The sequence below is a fragment of the Choristoneura fumiferana genome, chromosome 16, assembly GCF_025370935.1.
Source record: "Choristoneura fumiferana chromosome 16, NRCan_CFum_1, whole genome shotgun sequence".
Classification (NCBI taxonomy): domain Eukaryota; kingdom Metazoa; phylum Arthropoda; class Insecta; order Lepidoptera; family Tortricidae; genus Choristoneura; species Choristoneura fumiferana.
The window spans coordinates 11,736,397-11,762,895 of NC_133487.1; the positions used below are offsets into that span (position 1 = coordinate 11,736,397).

Sequence of the window (26,499 nt, forward strand, 5' to 3'; positions counted from 1 at the left end):
TAAGAACAAGTATTTATGAGTAGGTTTTAGGGTGTAACTTATATTATTATGTATGTTTAAACGAAAGTTTTTAAAAGTTATTATTATTATTATAGATACTCGCGTACGAACCTGTCGTCCCAGAAGGTAGGATTATTTAAGGATCTAACAATCTAAATTATATCTATTTACATACAACTTAAAGTAGTTACGAAAAAAAAACTAATAGTTATTTGAGCAACAAGAGAACAATGTTTTTTTTGTTGCGAGTGTTCATTTGAATCCCGAGTAAGCGAAGGATTCTATAATTGAATCACGATCATCAGCGAGTGATTCTAGGTTAGAATCCTGAGAGCAGCAAGGGATTCAAACATACGAGATGCAAAAAAACTTTGGTCTCGTGTGACACATACAATTTTTCACCTCAGCAGCGAGAACATAGTTTAAATGTAACATAAGAATAAAACCACATAAACCTACCTACCTGTTTACAAAACAAACACAATTTTTAAATATAATCCGATTATTAATAAACAAATATAATAATCATATTTAAAACCCTTACTCAAAAATTATACGAACAGTCGCCATTACATCTTTGAAAACATTGTTGAAAAGCGGTAAATAGAGAGGTAGAGTGTCCAGTAAGTAGGTACAATACATTTTTTTTAAGATTTCCGTTACATTAACATAAATAGATTTGTTACAAATTCATTCAATTTGACAAATATTTATTCCAACTGTAGAGGCAGTATACGGAAATCTTTCATAAAAAAAAAACAAGAGAAGCTGCTTTCGTGCAACGAGGTTGCATACTTTATTAAAAGAGCGGGAAAATTTACATTTTGGAAATATTTCGTTGTCATGTAATTTATTAGGTATCGATGTAGGTACTATTTTAATACCATAACTTAAATTTAAAATTGTAATCAACAATTTGATCCTATCTCTCGCTCTTTTCGAGTTGAAGTGAAAGTGACAGATCAAAGTGAAGTTCAAATATTTGGATTCCGTGAGTGGACCCAACACTATCTTCAACTTTTAAAAAAAAAAGTTACTTTGTCTCACGGATTTTGCTCACTTATTTCTCATAGCAAAACGCCTGTTTGACCTGCTGAGGTGAAAAATAAATTTATTTAAGGGAGATTTAAGGGAGTCCCCTCAGGCAAGGTTCCGAAGATGCTGGCAGCATTGGCCTGAATAGCTAAGCTTATTCTTTGTCCGAGGCTGCCAGCTCTTCAGTCTCCTGTGATTTCTACCAGTAACCTCTTTTATTTCCATAGAAACCTTCAAAGCACTAGGTAGGAACCCACGGAAAAAGAAAGAGTCTCAACGCCAAACGAGACAGATTCATATTCGGTGCCTAGACCTCTAACTTGTATACTTTCGCTTTGTCTGTTGCAGGTTTCATGGAGATGGGAAGGAGCCAGCGTGTCAGACTGGCGCGAATTAGTAGCATCCCATACAAGCACTCAACTCATCTTCCATGAAATCTAACTAATACCATCCGGTCTCTTGCCATTGTCTCTTGCAATACCTACCTGCGGACTCGAGTAAAGATGGCACGCTGACGGTGTTAAGGGACCCGTAGGTACCACTACCATATGAGTTTACAGTGACCGTATTCGATAGCGACGGCGTAAATTATTTGTAGAGGCGCTGTACAATTCTCCATACAAATAATTTAAGCCGTCGCTATCGAGTACGGTCACTGTAAACTCATATGGTAGTGGTACCGGTGTATGATGTCATTTAGTCCAACAAGTCTAGAGAAGCAGCCTGGACTTTTTTGACAAGAAATTCTGTGATTTAATTATTATGTAAAGTTCTCACATTAACTACGTAGCGATGTTATAAATTAGCTGTTATAATTATTATACACAGTAAGGTCATTGTTCCTACTTTGTAGTGATGCAGTGTGTAAGTAGGTACGTAATAATTATCTATTACAACAACAAAATAGCCCGAGTAGATAAATTCCTTTATTACATCACGAGGCCTTTTCACAGCATAACCGTCAATATTGCATAGAAATTAAGTAAATATTTATCAATTTTATCATGTCAAAGTCCAATGTATCGTACTCTGTACATACGTACTAAATTAATACATAATCTCACTTCTCTGTTTCCAGTTGGGGTTGGCAGACACCACAGGAGACCATTTGCTATGAATTTTATTTCATTACATTTCTTTCTTAACCAACTTCAAAAATGACAAAAAAAGTTATTAATTCGCCCTTTTGTATGTAATAATGTCAGAATTGCAGTTTTTCTACATGTTAATCTACGCCATCTTCTAAATTAAACAGACTTTAAAACTGTAATTGAAAAAGGAAGAAATAAAGTTTTATCTTTAAAAAAATCTAAAGTAAATTATTTCAACCATTTTTTGAGATCGGTGCCAGCCTTGGTGGAAAATATATATTAACACTACCTAACACTGAATATATATGTTATGGACAAGTGATTAATATGGTCATTGTTTATAACGCCCGGGCATTATGAATAATGACAAGCTATACACCGGGCCAAGTGATAATTATTATGTAAACTTCATTATTTATTACATTGCCCGGTCATTATGAATAGGTATTGCTACATGATCGTTGTGCAATTTGATTAAAACTGATTTTTGGGCAACTGAATTCTAATTCATTCATTCGGAAAGTGTGTAGGTTCAAACGACCAAAACTTTATTTATATGGACACATTTCTTTTAGTATAACCTTGTACTATTACTTATTCTGTGGTATAACATACATTAGGTTTCAGCGAACAAGCTGAGCGAGTGAGCAAGACGAGTCAGAGCAGAAGCGACTGGGATAGGTTAGGTTTAGAAGGCCTTTGATTTTAGGTAATCTTTTGTAACAGAACAAAAAAAATTGCTTTGTTTGCTTTCATCAAAGTTTTTGATGTTAAATCAATTTAGAAACATATGTTTTCAATCTTATGTGTTTTGAATATTTTAGGTTTTAATTTTTATATCAATTGATATTATGTCACACACACAAACATCACCACCGCCCGTGTACGTATTCCCCAATGGGGTAGGCAGAGGACACGAAACGTTACCGCTTCGGAGCCACTTTTAGCAATTTTAGGTTTTACAATTTTAGGTAAAAAACGGTAGGTACAATAGTGACAGGTTGCTAGCCTGTCGCCTACGTTATACCTACCTTAACCTATATCCTCAGTCGGCTCTTACGACGTCCACGGAAGAAATCGAGACACCACACGGGTAAACGGGGATATTATACCTACGTAAATAACGTTATACTTACCTTACAAAATTTGATATTTTCAAATGATAGTTACCTTTCGTTCATGTGTCAGTGTGCGTATATATTATGACTGTTATGTGATAAGTTCTAATACCTAATATAACTTACCCTATATTCTTATTACTCTGCCCAATAAGTGATAGACATTATGTATAATGCCCGGGCAATTTAATTATTTGAACAGTTATTATCAAATTGCCATCTGATACTGAAATCGGTCATTAATTTTAATTAAAGTAATGCCCGGGCATTATGAAAAACCGGCCAAGTGCGAGTCGGACTCGCGCACGAAGGGTTCCGTACCATTATCTATACAACATTAGACATTAGCAAAAAAAGGCAAAAACAAGTTTGGTGTGTGGGAGCCCCCCCTTAAATACTTATTCTATTTTAATTTAATTATTTATTTTTAGTGTTTATACAATTAAATATTCTGTGAATATTTCAAACGTCTATCGTCTACCTGTTGCCGTTATTAATATTGAGCAAAAAACAACAAAAAAAAAAACACGTTTGCTGTATGGGAGCCCCCCTTCAATATTTATTTTAGTCTGTTTTTAGTATTTGTTGTTATAGCGGCCACTGTAGTTTAGAATCGAGCGTTATTCCTAAAAATACTGTTGATTTTACAAATTCAATAGTTTGACCATTTAACTTTATATTAGAAACTGAATTCGAGCTAGATGAATTTATCAACGAGAATTTAATACATTTAGTTTTCTTAGGATTTAGTAACAAATTATTGGCAGCAAACCATGCGGATATCACGGACAGGGTTTCATTGGGCTCAATGAAGTCGGTATCTTTTCTACTAACCTTGAACAGTAAAGACGTGTCGTCAGCAAACATAACTATACCCGACTTTTGGCTTACCATATAAGTAAGGTCATTTACATAAATAAGATACAGGAATGGGGCAAGAATGGATCCTTGAGGCACTCCCATTTCGACCACAGATCCCTCCGATACCGTTCAGTAATACATAATCTGTGAAAATTTAAAGTGCCTAGCTATTACGGCTCAAGACAGACAGACAGACAGACAGCGGAGTCTCAGTAATAGGGTTCCGTACGGAACCCTAAAAATGACCGATTTATCACTTGATCCTTAACATATACACAGGCACCGACCTGATAAGTGTTTTTGTTCCGTTTGCCAATTGAAGAGAAATAAAATTGATGAGCATTAGTTACGGCATTGACTGGTGTCATGGTCGTTTCCTTAAAAAATATAAGTACCTTCTTAGTAAAGTACAATTGTACAGTATTATTCAAACAGACCGAAGCACATACTAAGTTCATCTACAGTCGCTAACACACTAATAATTTGTGAACCTTAACACAATTTGACAAGATGCACGTATCGTCAGTTTTTTAAATCTTGGTCCCAGGTAATGCAACACTCCCCTAAGTGTGTGTGACAAGCTGTAACTAACATAAACAATAAGATGTCATAGTTATAGTACCTTTTGCTGTCTATCATAATACAAGTGGTATACAACGCATTCATTGCCACCTGACTTCCACAGGTACCACCGACGCACATGTGCGGTCAAAATGTATGAATAATGATAGCGGCACTGGGCGAAGTTCCGAAAACGCATTGCATCGCAGTGCGTCGGTGGCAATGAGTGCGTTAAATTTCGTTTACAAATAGTGGGTGAGAAAAATAGGTGCCAAGTGATAACAATTATATTGTTTTATTCGCACTTTATCTTTATTTAATTTATACAGCTTTGTTTTCAGTTATTTGCTTATGTACATATAATTATTTTAAGTCTACAGTAATAAAATATGTAAAATTATGTCTGGAATTTGTTTCACATTTCCTACTGATTATTAATTTAAAGTCGGGAGTCATTGGGTATATTCAGTTGCGGTAAACATCACTATGATAACTCCAATACATAAACGCGCCAAATAGGATTCAATTATTGCTTTGATAAATACTTAGGTAAAATAAGAGCTTAAAAAATCATAAGGACCATAACTCAGTCAAAAAAAAACGCGCGTAAACCACAAATGGATAAATAAATCCTCTATTGCTCAATTAAAATATAGTAAAACAAATAAAAGGCTTGAGACCAAGCAGACTTCTCCGAGACAGAAACGAATCCAAAATATAACATTCTACTATTACCATTTCAATTCTATACAGATATTTACAACAACAAAGTACATACTCCTAATTAAGATTTGCAGCCCGATTTTTTTCACGTTTACCCTTACATTATGTTCTGTCAATAGCCCATTAAATTTCATACACGGACCGAACGCTTTCTATACATGGAATTAAGGAGTGAATAACTTTATCACCCGCAAATAGTTTATTTAATACGAAATAAAACGAAACAAATAATAAATTGAGCTGCAAATACTAAATAGTTCGAGTGTACAGGCATTTAAATATAGTTTTCACGCTTAGTAGTTATCATGTCATGACAAAACTTAAAAAGTATACATCACTTAATAATCAAATCAACATTATTCTAATATTATTAATCATTTATCACGATAACAGATAACATTAAAATATCACATGATGAAATATTAAAGATTTAATGTTAAGTTTAATTACAACTTGAAAATGGCAAATTACAATTAAATATCATAGAGCATAGCTTCAAAATTAAAATACTATTAAAATGTCTTCAATACCCTACTAGTATAATGAATGAATGACGTTTAGTAAAGGAACAAAATAACACAGTGGGCGCGAGCCGTGTTAACGACATCTGCACTAGTTTTGTGGTGAGCAGATATTATTATAAACCCAAACCGAATTGAATTATTAAAATCTCATCACATCACATTTATTTAACTGATGTCCTTGAGCGCTTAGTCGTATTTCTATTTTAATCACTGCTGACATTTGTGGATATCTTTAAACACACCCAATTGGTGAAAGGCACTAAGACCCTAATCTACGATATAATTTCTGTACACTGGATTGATTTTAAAAGTCTGAGTGTACTATGAATCTGGCAAATAGCATACCGCTCGACTAGCCGATAGTATAACAAATAGTATTTACATTTACTTTTCAAATATCTAAATAGTCAGGAAGTATAAAAAAATGCAATACGTTGATTATGCAAGATGAGTACTACCTATATTAAATGCAATTTACCTCTTTTTATGTACATGACTATTTCAATACATTAAGAAATGAAAAAATTGCAGAAATTATACACAATCTAGTACAGAAAGCTGACTGAAATATGTAGTAGCACATAAATTGTTAATGTGTGACAAAGCCTCATTTCCGGTTCTCTAATTTTTAGCCGAAAATATTTTTTCAAATTATTCATATCCCAACTGTTTTATTTAGACAAACGATATTTTTTAACTGTAAGTATTTCTGGATTGTTATAAAACAAACATAACCTATCCTATAGTTCTACGGGATAGTTCTGAAATATATCCTGCATATGATTGTTTTTTTGGAGTCTTTTTGTATTTTTTATTTCAGCTCCAAATTTGTTACATTTACGGGTATCCCGTGAAACCATATCGAAAATACAAACTGACACATGGATGTACAGAAAAACCAGAAAAGGAGATCAGCACTGGGAATCGAACCCAGGTCCTCAGCAATCCGTGTTGCGTGCTTTAACCCCTACACCACTGCTGGACAGGAATCTAGACACGATTTTTTCCTATGCATACATATCTCAGGTTGCTTATTTCTACTACGCTACTTAAGCAGCAGCTCTAGCGACATCTATGTAACGTCGACAGACGTCACATTCTTTCGGAACTAACCGCTCACCCAGACAAGAGATGTCGCTACTAAGCAATCAAATTATGATTGTTTATTTTTGGCTAGTGCTGCTGCTTAAGTAGCGTAGTAGAAATAAGCAACCTGATATGTATGCATAAGAAAAATTCGTGTCTAGATTCCTGTCCAGCAGTGGTGTAGGGGTTTTAGCACGCAGCACGGATTGCTGAGGACCTGGGTTCGATTCCCAGTGCTGGTCTCCTTGTCTGGTTTTTCTGTGCATCCATGTCTGTTTGTATTTTCGATATATCCTGCATAGTTTAAAGTTTCGTAAAACAAAATCGTCCGTCCATGGAACAGTTGGGAAATTAATCAATTGGGAAAAATATTTTATGCAAAAACCCAGCATCAGTCAGGAGGATTTTCCCACAAAACTAACCAAATAAAGGCATTTCGATTTGTCACACAATTTTTAGATTGTAAAATTTATTAAGTTACATTACGCTTTCATTTCATACTGACTGATTCTTTCGACTTTTTTAGGTAGGCAACAAATACGAAGTTCATAAGTTAGTTTTGTAATTTTATCCATTTTGGTAGTAGATCATTTATGTGAATAGTTTTAGTTTTATCAGGAGTTCGGTATGGTATAGTAATTATGAAATTAAAAATTTAAGGAAACCTAATCGTAAAATTCCAATCTTAGGATACACAACACAAGCAGAAGCCGGATTTTAATAAAATAGTATTTTGTCACTAACAACAATGAACATTTTGTTGTTAGCAACAGGTTATAATGTCTAAAAAGCAATGTCTGTTACAACATAATGTACTTAAATATGCTGAGATTCAGGTGAAACTGAAACTTTAGGCGACGCCATTACGCACACGTTTGCACGCAAGTACTTAAAAATAAAATAAAATTTAAGAAACTTATAGTTTCGTACTCTCTTAGAGTGGATTATTGTAAGTCTAAGTGCTATAATGCCGGCGATTTTTTATTTTGGATACCAGATTACATATCTTTAAAGCTGGGCCTAGCTTCAAACCCATATACTTCATCATCATATCAGAATTGAGAAGCAGCAACGCCTTTCCGTCAATTTCCTGGAACAATTAAAAAGGAGTTATTATTATTAGGTAGTAAAATATAGTGTTTATAAAATTTCATCAGTTACTTAATATTTATTTCACTTCTCATGCTCGTAAAGTTCGTGTTTATGCTGGATCTAGGCGACATAAAATGACTTTTTATGCACTAGTGCATAATATAAAATCTTCCCCTTAAACACACCCATAAGCAAAGAAGTTTATATTTTTTAAAATAATTTTTAATTTATATAAAACTAAAAATCAATCAAAATAGATCAATAAAACTATAAATTTATAATTATAATAGTAATGCGTGAACAATAAAAGGTACATAGTAAGTGAACCATTGTTTCCACTGTTGCTATTTTATTTCCTCGTCATCGAAGGGTTACATATTTGAATATCGAAAGTTAAAATACCTACGGTTAAAATGTCGATGTTTAAAATATCGAAAATTAAATTATCGATTGTATCACAATATCGAAAGTTGTTATACCTATGGTCAAAATGTCTAAGATTGAAATGTCGATTGATTAAAATATCGAATGAGTAAAAATATCGATAGCCAATATATCTAAGTTGTAAATGTCAACATATTTGAATGTCGAAAATTAAAATATCGTACATACAAATCTGCTTTATTTATTGGTCCTTTCTCTTAATAGCATTTATTTTACACAATCTACGTCATTTTTAGGTCACAGTTCTAACCTAACCGAACCAAATATTTTTGGTAATTCATGTTCAATAGGTTAGTTCAGGTTAGTATTACGTCAAGGCGCGAAGCGCCTTAACTGAGCGGAATAGGAGCTCCGTCAACCCTGTCACGTGATAGTTCATACATAGGATATTCTATACTCTGTACTTCGATATTTATATCTTTCGATGTCACTTTTATAGATAAATATACTTTCGATATATCGGACGTAGATCATCTAACAATTCGACAATATAAACTTTCGTTATTTTAGTTTTCGACATTTTGATACAGTCGATATTTTAATTTTCGATATTTTGAACATCTACATTTTACCCGTAGATATTTTAACTTTCGATATTCAAATATGTAACCCATCGAAGTGAACTATATGAACGTCTTGGGTAAAATGACTCGTTTTATGCTCTTGTTGTAAAATCTACTATTTTTAAGAATAAAACTGAAACAAGAAAGTTTTCAAAAATCAATATAATCTTTAGAACGCGACATCTTGCGTTGTGAAAAAAAATGTTTTTTTTATTTATTATCGACAACGGCATCGAGACCGACCGACGATTTGTCTTGTGAGGTGGCCTCGCGAGGCTGCTCGCTCAGTCTAGACCCGGCTATTGTGGTCTGGACACGAAACATAGAAATGATGCGTAGTTCTGATGTGATAATTACAATACAATATGATGGTACCATCAACTGATCTGAGGATGAATCAAACTCCAATGCATTAGGACGTAACCTTGCCGTGTTTGCACTGAGTAGAATAGTCTAATGTAGTAGTTTGAGTAAATATGGTATCCAGGGTCTGATAATGGAGCAGTCAGGCAGGTATACCATTTAGAGTATGGGATGAAGTTAAATAAAAGCTTTTTAAAAAATGCTAAAGTACTCACATGTTTCCTAAACAAATCAGCGTGTGCGGCGAGCGCGTTATCCGCAGCAGCTATGAACCCGATGACATCCTCGACGGACCAGTCGGCGGGCGGGGCGCCGGGCGCCGGTGGCGGAGGCGCCCCCGTCGTGGACGACGCCGGCTCGGGCCGCTCCGGCGACACGCGCGCCATCTTAGCGCCGCTGCTGTCGCCGTTTAAGCTACTGCCCGCGCTATCATCCTATAAGGTATAAATTGAAGCTTTAAGTTCCTAAGGCCTAGTAATACAAAATCGCAGCCAAGTCAGACAGCTCCATGGTTAAAACTAGGTTATGAAGCTTGAGCTGAGTAACTTACCTACTGTTCTTGTTGTACCCTATTTTTTTATTCCGTGAAATTCTGACAGATGTCAAATTTTGACGTATCAGAGATAAGATTATTTTTTTTGTTTTAAATCTCTTTATTACTAGGCTTTACAGCTTCACACGCGTAAGTCGTTAGATACAGCAGTTGAATTGAAATTCCAGGATTTCACAAAATTCCCGTGAGAATTACATCGTGGTCTTTACTGACACAGCATTATAAACAACAGTACCAAATTTCATGACTCCATAACCAACTGATGAGATTTCGAGATTTTATCTCGATCCCGTGAGAATATCGAGTAAAAAAAGTAGCATATATCACTATTTGCGAAACAAAACAAAAACGTAACAAAAAACAATAACTTAATAAGAAAATAACAATAATATCAACGAAAACGACAAAAATAACACTGAAATAGGAGAGCGAGCACATTCATTCAAAATTAAAGTCAGTAGCCGAATGACTAATATTTTTTGACAGAAGAATGACATTTGACGTTTTTTTAGGGTTTCGTACCCAAAGGGTGCCAACGGAACCCTATTACTGAGACTCCGCTGTCTGTCTGTCTGTCTGTCTGTCTGTCTGTCTGTCTGTCTGTCTGTCTGTCCGTCTGTCACAGGGCTCTATCTCTTGAGCCGTAATAGCTAGGCACTTGAAATTTTCACAGATTATGTATTACAGTGGCCGCTACAACAAATACTAAAAAAAATAAAGTTACAAATTAAAGGGGGTCGTCATACAAGAAACGTTATATTCAGCGGTTTTTGGTTGCTACGCTGCCAAGATGACGGCCGTCAGTTGCTAGGGGCAACGCCCGTGACCCTATGTTGTTAAATGTTTAACTACTTATTAATTTGCGATTTTATTAGTGCTATTTTAAAACCTTCGATAATTATAATAATTGTCTCTAAGACCGTGGTTTATTTTTTTGTGCAGCATTAAGACTAAATAACAATTTATGATCCACAAACCTCCGACACACACTAGGTACACACACAGCCGCTGTATGTAATGTTTTTATCATTAAAAATGACCGTTATAATTCATACTAAGTAACGCTATTTACAAGGTCAAAATTTAAAATCAGGTTAAGATTAATTCACTAATTCATAATAAGTACGCGCCATTCGGCCGAATTAGCGCGTTCAGCCACTTTTAATTTTCTCTGCCGCGGGCGCCTCGGCGTATGGCAAGAGTCCAAAGCGCTATTCAGCCTCCGACAGGGCGACAGCCAGAGGATGAGAATTTAAAATTGTTCTTTATTCAAAATACTTGCACCTAGTTGCTTACATTTTGGTGATATGTTTTTATTAACTTGTACCTAATATAATGTAACTACTCGTAGTTATGTTAGTTCGGGTGGAATTAATATTTCAACTTAAATTTGAAGTGGATATCTTCAACCTATTGAGCTGAAATTTTGCATGCATCTATAAATCCGATGACAATGCAATATTATTGACGTAGAGCTGATCTGATGATGAAGTTAGATGTTGGCCATAGGAACTCTGCAATAAAAACGACACGACCGCATCGGTTTTAGTCTCATTTGATTCGTCTTGACGACTACCTGTGGTCTGTCCCAGAATTCGAGATACTAAAATGACGTTTCATGTGTTACCTGTTTTTTGCGTCTCATAAATAGTGATGTGCCGCAACCGGTTATTACCGAAAGATTTTGTAGGTACCTATGTATGTATGTCGTAAAATATTAAGATATGAACGGATCCGTGATGTACTAAAATGTAGGGCACTTAGGACATTCTAGAAAAGGTAAAATAGGTCTAATAAAAATGCGACCGTTTTCGAGATATTTCGACTTTTTATAGATGTTGATGTTTAAGTTTCAATTTCATTCTAAGTAAGTTTTACATTAACTAAATAATATGAGAATAATGAATATTTGATTAATTATTCTATGATATGAATATCTAAATAAAAACACGAGAAAACGCACTGATCACATCCGATGACAATACGAGTAAAGTCGGGGAAAATCGGTTGAATACCACTAGAATACGAAAAACATGAACAATGACGTTGTGTGATATCTGAGGGCCTACTCCGGAATTCGAAAATCAAAGTTCGTACCGTAACGTCCCTCTCACTTACGTATTAAATAAAATAGTAGTGTCAGAAGGACGGAACGACACGAACTTCGATTTTCGAATTTCGTAGTAGCCCTGCTGGCCCTGACTACGAAATGCAAAACTCAAACAAACAAACTCACAAACTCACAACGTTTATTGACAAGAAAAACACACTACATCACAACAAAAACACTTTAAAAACATAAATAGGAGAAGAGAGGAAAATAAGAGATATTGTGCTGTAGTGTGATGCCAAAAGGACTCAGCTCAGCATATGCCGTAGCCCTGTAACCAGAACTGCAGCGCTGGAACTTGAACTTCGTATGTTGCCGTCCCGCTGACGCTTATCTCATTCAATACGCGAGTGAAAGGGACGGTGCCATACGAACTTCGTTTTTCTAGTTTTGTAGTAGCCCCTCTGTATTATTTTTTACGTTGGCACTAAGTGATGAACACTGTATTTTTACCTGTGCTTAGATTTCATCACTTTATCGTATGATAAAGTAAAATGGAAAGTAGAATATTGAATGCATTTTTGTTATTTTTGCTATCGTAAAATAAACATTTTATCGGTTATTTACGAAACCGAAATCACGGAGCAGCACTGTTCCTTTTATGCTGGCCACATTATTTTTACGTTTGACATTTCAGACTGTCATTTTAGTATCTCGAATTCTGGGACAGACCATACTTTGGTAACCAGGGGCAAAAAGTACCGCCAACAAAAAGAGCTTGTATTAGATTTATTTTTTTAGTTACAAAAAAATATTACTGAACTATTTGTTTTTAAGACATTGTACGGAGGTGCGGAACCCTTCATGCGCGAGTCGCTCGCACTCGCCCTTGACCGATTTTTTTAATTTAAGTACTTACCTATCTACCTTGTGTATGAAATTGTAAATTACAAACCTATTGAGACGAATATTGAAACTTAATAACTATTAAATATAATTTAAGTCCGAAGGTTTGCGATATATGTCAACCATAGCAATGATACCAGAGACAATTTATTTTTGACTCATAAAAGGGTTAAATAATTTATTACCTACATCTAAACAGTTTAATCCAAAATTATTCTAACTACGTATTAATTAATGATTTAATACATTATGTCAAATTTTAATATGTATAGTAAGGAATTTGTGCTTTCTATTTCCTAATTTTTAAGTTTGGTTTGTTTGTTTGTTTATACTCTTTATTGTACAAAAAGGACAAAACAAAAAGGTTACATAAATAAAAGTTGTGTTAAGTATAAAGGCGAACTTATCCCTGCAGGGATCTCTGCCAGTCAACCTTTGAGTGGTAGAGGAGCAATCCAAAAAACAAGGATCGACAAATAGAGCAAAACATGGAGTCTGGGTCATGGGTGGGTGGTTTTTGGTCTTTTTTGTATTTTTTATTTCAACTCCAAATTTTATTACTTTTATGGTCATCCCATAAAACACATATCGAAAATACAAACTGAAACATAGATGCACAGAAAAAACCAGAAAAATAGACCAGCGCTGGGAATCGAACTCTATTCCTAATTTTTGTTTTATCTCGTTTAAATTTTCGGGAATTATTTTTTGCCTAGTAACACCAAAGGCAACCAAGGAATTCCTCTAACACCATAAGGTTTAATTCATATTTACAGCTTAACCCTAAACTTGGCAAGGTGGGTCAAGTGTACTGAATTCAAGCCTTGGATTTAAGCCAAGTTTAGGGTTAAAACGTCAAACACTATTTTCGCTTAGAAATCCATAAAACAAATTAGCCTTATTTTTTTATGTCGGGACCTAGTTGGCTATCTATATTAATATTATAAAGGGGAAAGATTTGGATTTTTCTATTTTTAGATATTTGTTACGAATTAACTCAAAAACTGCTAGACCGATTTTAAAAATTCTTTCACTATTAGAATGCTAAATTATTCCAAAGTGCCAAAGGCTATATTTATTGCCAGAAAAAATTATGGTTCCGTACTAAAACTTCAATAATGTAACTCAAAGTGTAAAAAAGTTGCCATAAAACATTTCATCGCATGCACTTGTAACCGGCTAGCCGGTCGTAGAAATGAAAGGCGTGTGGTTACAAAATAAAATATAATACAAAAGAAAAATATATACAATTATTTCAGTCAGCACTGCTCTTGTAAATAAATTTTTCATCACTCTTTCTCGTAAACAGTGTTGAAACATGCAGACTACCTTGGTTGCAACCCCCCAAATAAAACCCTCGACCTTAATGTGCTTGTCATGAAACCCGTGGTCGGTAAATGAGTCGTTGCCCGTACTAATTTTCATGTCATGAAGCCCAAGGACGGTAAATGAGTTTGTTACTGCATGGCGTGCAGGAGCGCGGCGCGCGCACGTCGGGCACATGCACATGCTGTGGGGGAATGGGGGCGCGGAGCCATGAAGTCACCCCAAGGCTTGGGGCTTGCCTTCCATTCGCGCCAAGAGCGCAGTCAGCGGTATCGGCAATTATTGAAAAAATATCAGTTTTTCTTTTACAAATATACAATTTTACTCGCAAATGTGATGAAAAACATTGTATGTCGCACGGGCGGTACTAGAATTACGGCGGTATTAGTCTTCGACTTCGGGCTTCTATTAGACTCTCGTTCGTAATTCCTTGTTTACCGCCCTTAAGACACAATGTAATATAAAAAAACACTGGCCTGAGACTTGTAGGACTGGTAGGGAAACAAACAGGGTAGGGTGTTAAGGTAGCCTCGGGGCGTCCAGTCGCGCCGGCGATCTGCTCCGAGCCAGCGGAGCGGAGGGAAGTGGAGATGAAAGTAGATCAGCAGGAAAAAGGAAGGGCTGCGTTAGAGGCAGCCCTTATTTCACAATTAGATCAGTGAGATATTTAGCTATCACCGAGTAAAATTATTATTTTATTTCCATCAAAGAAATCAAATTTCGGCTTACGCCTTGCCAAATAGTAGAGCCAATCACGGGGAAAAAACAAAAGAGTATCAATAATTTAGAATTTAGAATTTTGTTCTTCTGTAAGCGGCCAGTTGCGCACCGCGGAGGTTTGCCATGTTACACACTGTGGAAGCTATTGATTATATCTACAAAAAACTTCGCGATATCATATGTCCAACTATTGTAGTTATGGCATTATAACTACTTTTTTACATTTTAAAAGTTGACAGAAATGGCGACTAAAATCAGACCCATGTTATCCATACCTTTGTATTAATCCTTATCCAAATAAATAATGTCATACCGTATCTCTGTCAACCTCGACACTGGCAGAATCATCAAAAAATTCATGGAGCCACTTTTCCTAAATTTGAATTGAATTGAAGACGATTTCAATACCTGTTGAATTATTCAAATCGGACATTCCAATCAAAAGCTATTACGAATTTAAAAATATCAATCTAACCAAAAAAGACATTTTACTCTACGTTGACGCGCCTCAACTTCACACGGTGTAGTTTTTGGGAAATTGAGCTGAAAAATGTGTGTGAAGTGCCCCTGATTAGAGACCTTTTTAGAATTCTGTGCCCAAGGGGTAAAAATGACGGGACCCTATTACTAAGACTCCACTGTCTGTCTGTCTGTTTGTCACTAGGCTGTATATCATGAACCGTGATAGCTAGACAATTGAAATGTTCACAGATAATGTATTTCTACAGAATAAAATAAATATTTAAAGGGGGCTCCCATATAACAAACGTGTTTTTTTTGCCGTTTTTTGCTCGATATTAATAACGGCAATAAGTTGCTCGAAAAATTCACAGAATATTTATTTGTATATTCTTTCACTTTAAAAATAAATAAATAAATTAAAATAAAATAAATATTTAAGGGGGGGCTCCCATACAGCAAACGTGGTTTTTTTTGCCGTTTTTTGCTAATGTCTAATGTTGTATAGGTACGGAACCCTTCGTGCGTGAGTCCGACTCGCACTTGGCCGATTTTTTTATTTTGCCCGTGCGAAGCAGGGGCGGGTCGCTAGTACAGAATAAAGTAAAAAAAACTTAGAATAAACATAACTTACAGCAGTAGTAGGCCTTTTGACAGCAGCAGAGACATCAGAAGTAGACTCTCCACACAGAACACATGGCCGACCCGCAGTCTCTCCTATATCTATCTCTATCATTCCCACGCAGCAATTTAGACCCTCACAAACAGCCTTGAGCCAATTTTTTAACTCCTCGTTTGTTAGTTCAGAAGGTACTTTAACAGTATAACTCTTGTTTCCTGATGAAACCTGTAAAGGATATTATTACAAATATTACAATATTGTTAATAACATTCAAAGTTTCTAACTGGAGGGTGTAGTTAATGTACAGCTTGCTAACTCACACTCAAATAATGCACGGCCTGATAATCCGTGCTTATGTTATGGACATTGTTTTTTGGGTACACCGAATATTAATAAATTTAGTACAAAATAACTTAATTTGGTCCTGGCGCTTCGCCGGCCGCTGCCGCGACACGCTGGCTACGCTCGCTCGGCTCGCGCATTGTGGTCACAATGGAACCTAACACAACCTAACACAAATCTATGGTCATTTGACGACCAGATGGCCTAGTGGTTAGAGAACCTGAGTACGAAGCTTGAGGTCCCGGGTTTGATTCCCGTGTTCGGGCAGATATTTGTATGAAAAATATGAATGATTGTTATCAGGTCTTCGCTGTTTAATATGTTTTTAAGCATGTATCTATCTAAATAATTATATTTATCCTTTGCTTAGTACCCATAACACAAGCTTTGCTAAGCTTACTTTGGGATTGGTGTGAATTGTCCCGTAATATTTATTTATTCATATTATTTATTTATTTGAATCTATTGGATTCAGACTATCACGTCGTACATTATCACTATATACATTACAGCGCGCGCAATATTTTGTACGCCTTGATAATGCGCGAACATGATATTGTATGGCATGATAATCGGAAGCAATAATGCTTCGAATTATCACGTCGTACTTTATTGCGCGTACATTCCGAGTTGTACATTATTGTTTCCCTAACTGGATAGAAATTCTAGGATGAAATAAAATATGTATCAAAATAGTTATTACATCAATATAAATTACCTGTACATTGCTTATATTTGAATAACTACTAGATGCAGTCAATATAGCTCGGGTCAACCTCTGTGGGTCTGGATGAACTTTAAGTAAGTCCTTAGCAAGCGCTTCGGCTGCTCCTGAAGGGCCAGAGCCTGAGATCAAGGTGGGCAAGGAGCTGCTGCCTCCAGAGCAGCCAGGGCGAATAAGCAGCCTCACAGTTACTGCCGGAGTTGGTGTTGCACTGGTTGAGTTACCAGCACCTGTGGATCCACCTTCAGGTAAGGCTGGATTGGGTATACCACTGGGACGCAACTTGAATCTGAAAAAAAACCATGGTAATAATTAGAATTTAAAAAAACCGGCCAAGAGCGTGTCGGACACGCCCAAAGTAGGGTTCTGTAGCCATTACGAAAAAATTAAGTAATATTTTTCTGAGGATTTACATATATATCCATGCAAAATTACAGCTTTCTAGCATTGATAGTCCCTGAGCAAAACCACGGACAGACGGACGGACGGACGGACGAACAGACAGACAGAGAGACATACATACAGACAGACAGACAGACAGACAGACATGGCGAAACTATAAGGGTTCCGTTTTTGCCATTTTGGCTCCGGAACCCTAAAAATCAAGCAAGAAAGCATAGTACCTAAATGAAAGACAAAATGAAGTTGTAAAGAAATTATTCAGTTTTGTTTTAGTTTATTGAGTATGGTATTATTTAGTACCTGGAAGGAGCAGAAGCACTCTTCTGCCCTGGAGGCTGCAAAGGGTGACCAGCCCTAGCACACCAGCCCACCGGGAAAATGTCTCTTGAATCAAATCTGCACCAATAATCAAAAGCGCCTCTCCACCCATCAAATGTTACATGAATCTGGTCATTCCTCACCACACCAACAGTTGCACAGCAAATAAGTTGTGGATTCTTTTTGTCCACAGCTTCTAATTTCTGGCCAACAACAAACAGATTAGTCTTGGGAGTTGGTGGCTCTGGTTGGAACACTTTGGGTGGAGCCATTTCAGCCCCATTAAGTGTTTTGAGCAAAAACATTGGCCAACTACTTGCATTCATGCGAAAACCTAGAGGAGGTTGTAACATTCCATCGTTTTTTTCACAGTGTCCTATAGGGTGGATGTCACCAGCGTCAACTAGCCGCCAGAAATCATTTTTATTGTCACTGCCATCCAGACGCAGCCTCAAGCGCGGCCCGAGCACACCCACCACGCTTGCGATACACGTCGATGTTAAGTTGCGAGGATCTAGAGCCTCTAATTTCATATTTATTTTAAAATCATTCACAGGTGGCACAGGTGCTTGCTTGAAGCACTCCTGTGGAGCTGCCGTGCTACTAGTCTCTTTCATATACTCTGTCCAGTCAAAAGTCTGATAAATATCGTAGAACGCTCCCGTCGTATTGTTATTGGAATGATTCTCTGAACCATTAGCTCCATTGCCTGAATGAGGAGAAGTGGTTCTTTTTTCGTTTTTCTTTTGATATTTATTTAGGCAATAAGTAGAACAAAAGTTCTTGCTGTTTGGAGGCGCATTACCACGAATAACATTATCGCAATGTAGACAGGCACCTTTGCTATACGCTTGCCTGAATTCTGAAAGACACGTTTCTGAACAGAACTCCTTTTTGCCGTTTTCAGTCGGCAGCACATACTTGAGAGGCGTCTTGCTTTCGGCGCACCAGGTACAAGTGCGTTTAGGTGGTCTCCCGGGTCCACGTATTTTGCCGGGAGCTGGCCCTGACGAGCCAACAGTATTGTTTGACATCGTTACGTGTTTTGATTCTCAATACATTATCGCAGAATCGCACCTTTGTACTAAATATTACTATTCACATGATAGCAACGTTTGCAGTATATCAACACAGTAGTAATTAGAAAACCCACTTATTTTTGCACAAATAAACAGACAGCTACTATTTATGACGCCGTTCTACAACGGCCATGTTAATTTTTTTATTGAATGTTGCCAGGTAAAGTTATCAGAAATATGCAACAAAACAGAAAGTTTCTGTAGGAAATAAAAATAAGCAAATAAGACAGCAGTTAACCAAGACTCCGTCCGCGTAGAATTAGTTTATCGCTATCCCACGGAGCTATGCAATTTTAAAGAAAGAAAAGAAAGAAAATACATTTATTTAACGTCATAAAAATAGACATAGAACAAGACATACATGACGCTAAACAATTTCCCGGAATTAAAAACTATCCTATGTCCTCGGAAATCAAACTATCTGTTTTAGACGTGAGAAGGTAACAAACAACAAACAAAGTTTCTTATTTACTTATAATATTAACTAGCTTTTGCCCGCGGCTTCGCCCGCATGGAATTCGGTTTTGGCGCGCTGTTCCCTCGGGAACTGTGCATTTTCCCGGGTTAAAAAGTAGCCTATGTCACTCTGGCCTATAAACTATCGCTATGCCAAAAATCACGTAACATACACACAAACACACAAACATACACACTTTCGCATTTATAGTATTAGTATGGATAGGATTTGTTGAAACTTTTGTTTTAAATTACATGATATTTTAAATAGCGTTACCTTAATGTCGACTTGTGTTATTGGTTGGCCTAAAACGAAACAAAAAAAAAACTGGCCGAATTATGTCAGAAAATCCAAAAAATAAACCGTATGAAGACCACTTTAATTTTATTAATCAACCTATCTTCTAAACACTTCAATTGTAACTAGGTATGTGAACAAAGCTTGCAAGTTGATATCTTACCTACACTTTCAATGGTAGTAAATTTTGGTTCGAAATTTGGTAAATATGTGCATGTAAATCTGATGACAATGCAATGCAACCAGTTAAATGTATCTATTTTTTTTTAATTTTACGAGTGAGCTAAAGTCTGCAATATTTCACCGCTTCGGCCACTTCAATTTTGTAAACTTCTTACCAGAGGCCGTATTGCCTAACGTTTCTGGCGCTCGCGGTCGCAATCAAATGATAGTTTTTGTATGCGAAATCTGTCATATGATCGCGATCGCGAGCGTCAAAATCGTTCGGTAATACGGCCTCAGGACTATTATTAAATTGAGGATAGAAAAAAATACATTATAATATTCACCAATACGGTATTTGACAACTCCTGATTTTGCCATATCTTAATATTATTATGAAAATATAGATAAACAGAAAGTGTTGAGCGAAGAGAAAATTTAAATCGGTTGAAAATTGGATTTATAGTGATTTTTTGAAAAATCTATATACCTCTCTTTCTCAAACGCTTTTCTCTATGCAGCAAGTATGGCGGTACCAGCGTGTGACGTCACATGCCAGTATGTCTTTCTCTGTCTAATCTTGAATTTCAAACCTTTATAACTTTGTTATTTGTAAAGGTAGCTTAAAAATTGTTTTTCTATTCGATAACAGGAATTGTGTAGTTTTAATTTATAAAACATATACAAAGTAGTCAAATACCGTATTCTTAGACGTTTATAAAAGTGAAAAACAGACAAATAGAGTAGTTATAAACATTTTGTTTTGTGACAGGCTCAGATTGATTTACCTTAATCCTACTGGATGGAATAACGGCAAGTATAAATAATTCTGAACAAAAATTATTGTTGCAGGAAAACAAGCTTTTGACTTCATTGATGTTTTCGCATTGTACAAGCATGAAGCTGATATGAGTCATAACTTTACCTATAAAATGTGATTGTTTCAAGGGTTGCTCTTATTGACAAAAAAACAACTATGCAGAATGGAACTAAGAAGATATTCATACCCAGATATCTCTCAAACAAAATAGACTGGGTTCTTTACTTGGTTTCGATAAGCATTTAACTAAATGTAAACAAAACAACGTCAATTGGTGTCTTAAATATTGAAATTCCCCCAGTAAACTATCTAAACATTTACGTTTCTGTATTGAAATACATTATTCTTAGTTCTTATTACACTGATAGATAAGTAAATTGTATAAAAACCTTGAATAGACCAAATCTGGCAGCTGAAGTTTTTTAGTTTAATACCTAACCAAACCTAACAAAAAAATGAGCACGCCACTTCCACGTAACTGACCTAATTTTCAACGGAAAATGTATATACTTATATATCTTTATTTTACATAAAAGCGTGAAAAAAAAACAACAAATAGAGACACAATACAACTGTGTTGTACTATTATGTTCTCCCAGAAGTCTCCGTCGACGGCGATACCCTGTCAAGATGAGTTAGTCTGGTCTGACCTCTTGCATGGGCGCGAGCGTGACTAACAAATCCAAACTAAATTCAGAGTCCGGTTGGAAAATCTGCACTGAAGTATGCCATTTGCATTGTAAGTGTAATCGTATCAAAAAAGTCAAAATATCTTTATTTCATATTTATAAGTAAGTAGATTTACAGTACCTGGGGCGTCCCATTAGTCTAAAAAGCCTGTGTTGGGTTGGGACGCTCCGCTCCTCCAACAATTTTAAACGCGTGATACTTATGTCTAGATATTATAAACAAAGGTATTTTATAATAATAGTACTTAACTAATTGCCTGCTAGCTGCTAGCAAATTTGGTTTTCGTTTTAGTGACTTTTAGTTATTTTTCCTCCTACTTTCTATATAAGTGTCGTATGGCAAGGTCTTATGTACTTTTAAAATTGTGTTATTAACATAAAGCTGCCTAACGGTAAGGAGTTTTGATAAGCTGTATAAACTTTCTGTGGGGAATCGTACATGACTTTAATTAGGCCTCGTTGTGCACGTTCTACCTGTAGATATTTGGTTTTTGCCGCCCCACCCCAGATAGGTGTGCAGTATATCAATACGGATTGGACCAATGATACATAAATATCCTTTTCAACACTTAAGCTCTGAAAGTAGGTTGCATTTAACTTGAAATCCGTGTTGTAAATTCGATTTACATCTTTAGGGATGCGAGTAAATTAAATTCAAATTCATTTAAGTATTTATTTCGTCAGCATAGGTATAGTTAGGTGACAAACAAACAAGAGCGCAAGCTATGATGTGTATGATGTAACTAATCCAGCTTTGTTCTATAATGTATGTAGATTGAATATTCCTTTGCGGCAAATTTTGAGAACCACATTGCGTTTGTGGGGTTATTTCGGAATACAGAGATTGAAAAAATCTGTAATTATGGATATTACTAACGAAATAAAAAATTCAAATGAATGGGGTAATTTCAGCCTAAAAAGAAATATAAACCTTGAGCCAAATTATAATAAAGTCCACTTTTCAATAACATGCAGAATAACCCCGCTATATTCTGAAATAGCCCCTGTGCAAAAAAAATAAGTAACTAGTTTTTGAATACCAATATTTCCATAAATCGATCATATTTTAGAAACTTTTTTATATAGTATTTAAGATCGATTAGTGGAAACGACAGAAATATCCTAACAGCCTTATTCATAAAAAGTTAGAGCCTCCTTGAAGGCTCCTTGAAGGCCCGATGCTAAAAAACATGATTCATAAACGTCTGTTAGCGCTAATCAGTCGATCAAGGCTCTGCTAAAGTTAGAGGACCGTAGACCCTCCTTTATCTCCCGGCTAAGTCACAAAATGGCCGCCACAAGTTTGAACAGCTGACTTTGACAAGAGCAAAAAACCATACCGAAGATATTTATAGTGAAGGCAGGGCTACGCAGATTAAAAAAAAAACTGGAAAAATTATTTTCAGGAATTTGTATTTAAAAATCCTCTAAATTAGCAACAATAAATTAACAATAAATATGAAAAAAATTAGGATGATTAACATAATTATGGCTTTTTGCACAACATAAACATGCGAATCGGAAATGGCGGGAAAACAAACTTCTCGCTTTTTATTTTTTTTCCTGCTAATTTGCTGTCACTGCTGTCAATTTTTTTTTTTTATTATCGATTAAGCCATTTTTTGTCTTTGATTTGTCAAGGTGGCCAACATAACGCGTCTAATCCGTCTATCAGCAGCTCAACAACTAGCAGACTGCTAGCAAGTGTTTATGAATCATACTTCTTGACAACCGTCTATTAAGCTTAATCAGTCTGCTAAGTAACAGACCGATCAAACCTCAATTAAGGTTTTTTTATGAATAAGGCTGTAAGACTTTAAATATAATGTACCAACTCGGAGTAATTAACGAAATTACAAACGTCATGTCAACTCATCAAAAATCCACGTGGAATTACCCCAAAGCACCTTAAATATAAATTAAGAAAAAGGAATAATTGTAATATAAATATATTGTATTATTGTGTTGTTGTTGTTATTTGTTGTATTATTGTATTTTGTGTATTATTGTTTTTTGTTTGTTACTGTATTATGATATATTCTTTATTCAATGAACAATTTGTGCTTTATATCAAGAAGTTATGCTTAGTGTAAATTTGTTTTTGATAAAGGATGCGAGGACTGACGAGAGAGATACTAGAAATTACTTGACTTTTTCACCAGGCTTCTACTCTTTGCTGTAGAATTTTATCTAAATTTAAAAAAGTACAACTGCGTCAAAGCTTTCATAGATTGAAATAAAACCCTAAATATTGGGATACACTCACATATAGCAACCCCATATTAATTTACATGTGTTGCAATCATTGATTATCTGATATTTTGTTGCCATTTGAAATACGCAAGAAATAAAAAAGTTTGTCTATAAATACCAAAGAGTATATAATCACTACTACTACCCTTAATTTTCAAACTAAATCAATTTAAATGTATTTTTCAATTTTGTAGTTTGGACCTAAGCTGTTTAAGTTGCAATATAAACAGACCGATTTTTTGACTAAAATACGATTATTTCCAATTCCAATTTCTCAAACTGGCTTTGCCAACTGTCATATATTCGAGGTTAGGTTAGGTTCACGCAGTGATTATATACTCTTTGGCTGGCATAAACACACATTAATGCTAATCTTATTTATTAGAAGAAAAATGTCGCAAAACATTATTTCAAAAATTATAAGCAATGCTGAAACGGCGGAAAAACGGCTTACCGAACTGAAATCCAAGGTACTTAACCATTTTCCTAGTACCCCAAGTAGGTATCAGGTACTTAGTTTTAACTAAGTATGTTCTAGCAGCTGTTGCCCGTAATCCCGTCTGCGTTCCGCAGGAACTTTTTGCTTTCCCGAAAAAAAAAGTTGCCTATGTTTGATCTGAAATAGTATAGCTGTATGACTGCGCATTTATATGTGTATTGGTTCAGTAATTTCAGAGATTACCCTTTACATACAAACAAACCAACAAAGTTTAGTTTTTATTATATTGGTACAGATTGAATTTATAAAAAAAAGGTCGCTATTGGTTGGGGTATAGCAAAAGGGGCCCGGTTTTAGGACTTAGATTTTTTTTGCATTTTTGCTAGTTTTTATTTAACTTTAAAGAAAACACGAAAATAAGCATCTTTTATTGATAGATTTTATTTTATAAACTTGACCGTTTAGGAACTAGAGCGATCTGAAGTTGCGAGTTCGGCCATAGGATTACTAAGGAGCCAGACACTTAGAAAACACGGTTTAGGTTAGGTTAGTGTTTCATCCTGCCCGAAGGGCATAACTACCCAGAATAGAAGCCCCCGCGTTCGTGGGGGCTTCGTCGAGCCTGACACGGAAATTACTATCAACAAAAAACGTAGGTAAGGTCTGAACTCGCAACTCGAAATTTTGTCCTAAAATCGGGCCCCTTTTGCTATACTGTGACCCACTTATTTTAATTTCATAGATTTATTTAAATCCAGTATTAATTCAGTGATATTCAAGTTTGCAATAAAATAGTAATGAAATGTGTTTGTGTTATAGCTTGAGGATGTAAGAAAAATCAAAGTTGAGGAGAAAATTAAGCAGCTTACTGATGAAAATGCGATACTGGTGGCAAAAGTAGACAAAGCTAAAGCAGAACTAATAAGACTTGAAACATTAAATGGTAAGAAACAATACCCCATACCTAACAGGACAGCTGCAGCTCTTGAGGCCGAGAAGACTCCACTTAAAAATGAAAATGAGGCACCTGCTGCTAAAAAAGAGAAAAAAGAAAAAGATAATTCTGCCAAGACTAAACCTAAACCTCAGACAAATGATGGTGTGGTAACTGTTGGCAAATTGGACTTTAGAATTGGCAAAATTGTTGAAATCAATAAGCACCCTGATGCTGATTCTCTTTATGTAGAAAAAATTGACTGTGGAGAAGACAGCCCTCGCACTGTAGTTTCTGGTCTAGTTAACCATATACCGATCAATGAAATGCAAGATAGAATTGTCATGGTTCTGTGTAATTTAAAACCGGTTAAGGTAGGTAAATTGGATTCACTATTATTTCACCAACATGCATGTTTCATCAAATTTGTAGTTTAACAAACACCACTTAACATGCTTGACAACACTTTATTTAGTATATTATTTTTTTTACAAAGTTTGTTGGTAAAACCTATTTTACTAATATTTATTTTATAAATAGCTATGCTGCTCCTCTCTTACGATATTATTACCATGACACTATACCAACCACATTTAGCTACATGTGTATCACTGTTTCAGATGCGAGGTGTTACATCAGAAGCAATGGTAATGTGTGCCTCGTCACCTGACAAGGTGGAAGTCCTTATCCCTCCCAGTGGAGCCCAGCCGGGAGACATGGTCTCATGTGAAGGCTACCCAAGAGAGCCTGAAGCAGTATTGAACCCAAAGAAGAAGATATTTGAAACTTGTGCTCCCGACTTGAAAACAAATTCTGATAAAATAGCTTGTTACAAAGGTACCCCACTAACTGTCCCAGGAAAAGGACCCATAGTTGCTCCAACTTTAAAAGATGTCAATGTGAAATAAGGTTTGAATAAATTATCAACAGACATTGTTAGTTTTATTTTTCTGTATATTTCTTTATCTTTACATAATTATTTTTTGGATATTAATGTAATGTCAGTAAGAAAAAAAAACCGCCCAAGAGCGTGTCGGACTCGCCCAAAATAGGGTTCCATAGCCATTACGAAAAAATTAAGTAATATTTTTCTAAGGATTTCGTATTTTATACGGAATCTTCCATAGTTTAGGTATATTGTATACCTTAGGCTGCTATTTACTCTTGGGGGCTGTTTCACCATCCATTGATTAGTGTTAACTGACGGTTAAATGTGATGCCGTCTCTATTTGTTTTGTTCGAACCACCTTTAGTGAACAACCTAGCCTAGATGTTCTGCAATCTTTCTATACGTCCATTTTCGATCCATATTCAAAGTAACTATATTTTTTCTTGTCGAAGCATCACAACTTTTGTTCTTATCCATTTTCAACTATTAAATCACGCAACAATCCATACTAATCCATACTATCCACACTTAATATTATAAATGCGAAAGTAACTCCGTCTGTCTGTCTGTCTGTCCGTCTGTCTGTTACGCTTTCAC

General features: G+C 35.7%; 2 protein-coding genes and 1 pseudogene across 2 annotated transcripts; 1 reads left to right on the plus strand and 2 right to left on the minus strand.

Moving 5' to 3' along the window:
• The window catches only part of LOC141436579 (uncharacterized), a 20,755-nt pseudogene extending 19,684 nt beyond the window's left edge, over positions 1-1,071 (minus strand).
• A 6,138-nt stretch (positions 1,072-7,209) lies between these two features.
• Scm (Polycomb protein Scm) lies at positions 7,210-19,119 on the minus strand. The gene is made up of 5 exons (XM_074098869.1): positions 17,866-19,119; positions 17,158-17,452; positions 16,110-16,322; positions 9,677-9,895; positions 7,210-8,089 (listed from the first exon to the last, which is right to left on the minus strand). The coding sequence occupies exons 1-5, from the start codon at positions 18,915-18,917 to the stop codon at positions 7,955-7,957; spliced, it is 1,914 nt and encodes a 637-aa protein (XP_073954970.1). The 5' UTR covers positions 18,918-19,119; the 3' UTR covers positions 7,210-7,954.
• Positions 19,120-23,769: 4,650 nt separating this feature from the next.
• Positions 23,770-25,946, plus strand: AIMP1 (aaRS-interacting multifunctional protein 1). Its single transcript, XM_074099465.1, has 3 exons — positions 23,770-24,110; positions 24,899-25,387; positions 25,634-25,946. Exons 1-3 carry the CDS (start codon positions 24,006-24,008, stop codon positions 25,919-25,921), a joined length of 882 nt encoding a protein of 293 aa, XP_073955566.1. The 5' UTR covers positions 23,770-24,005; the 3' UTR covers positions 25,922-25,946.
• The last annotated feature ends 553 nt before the right edge of the window (positions 25,947-26,499 follow it).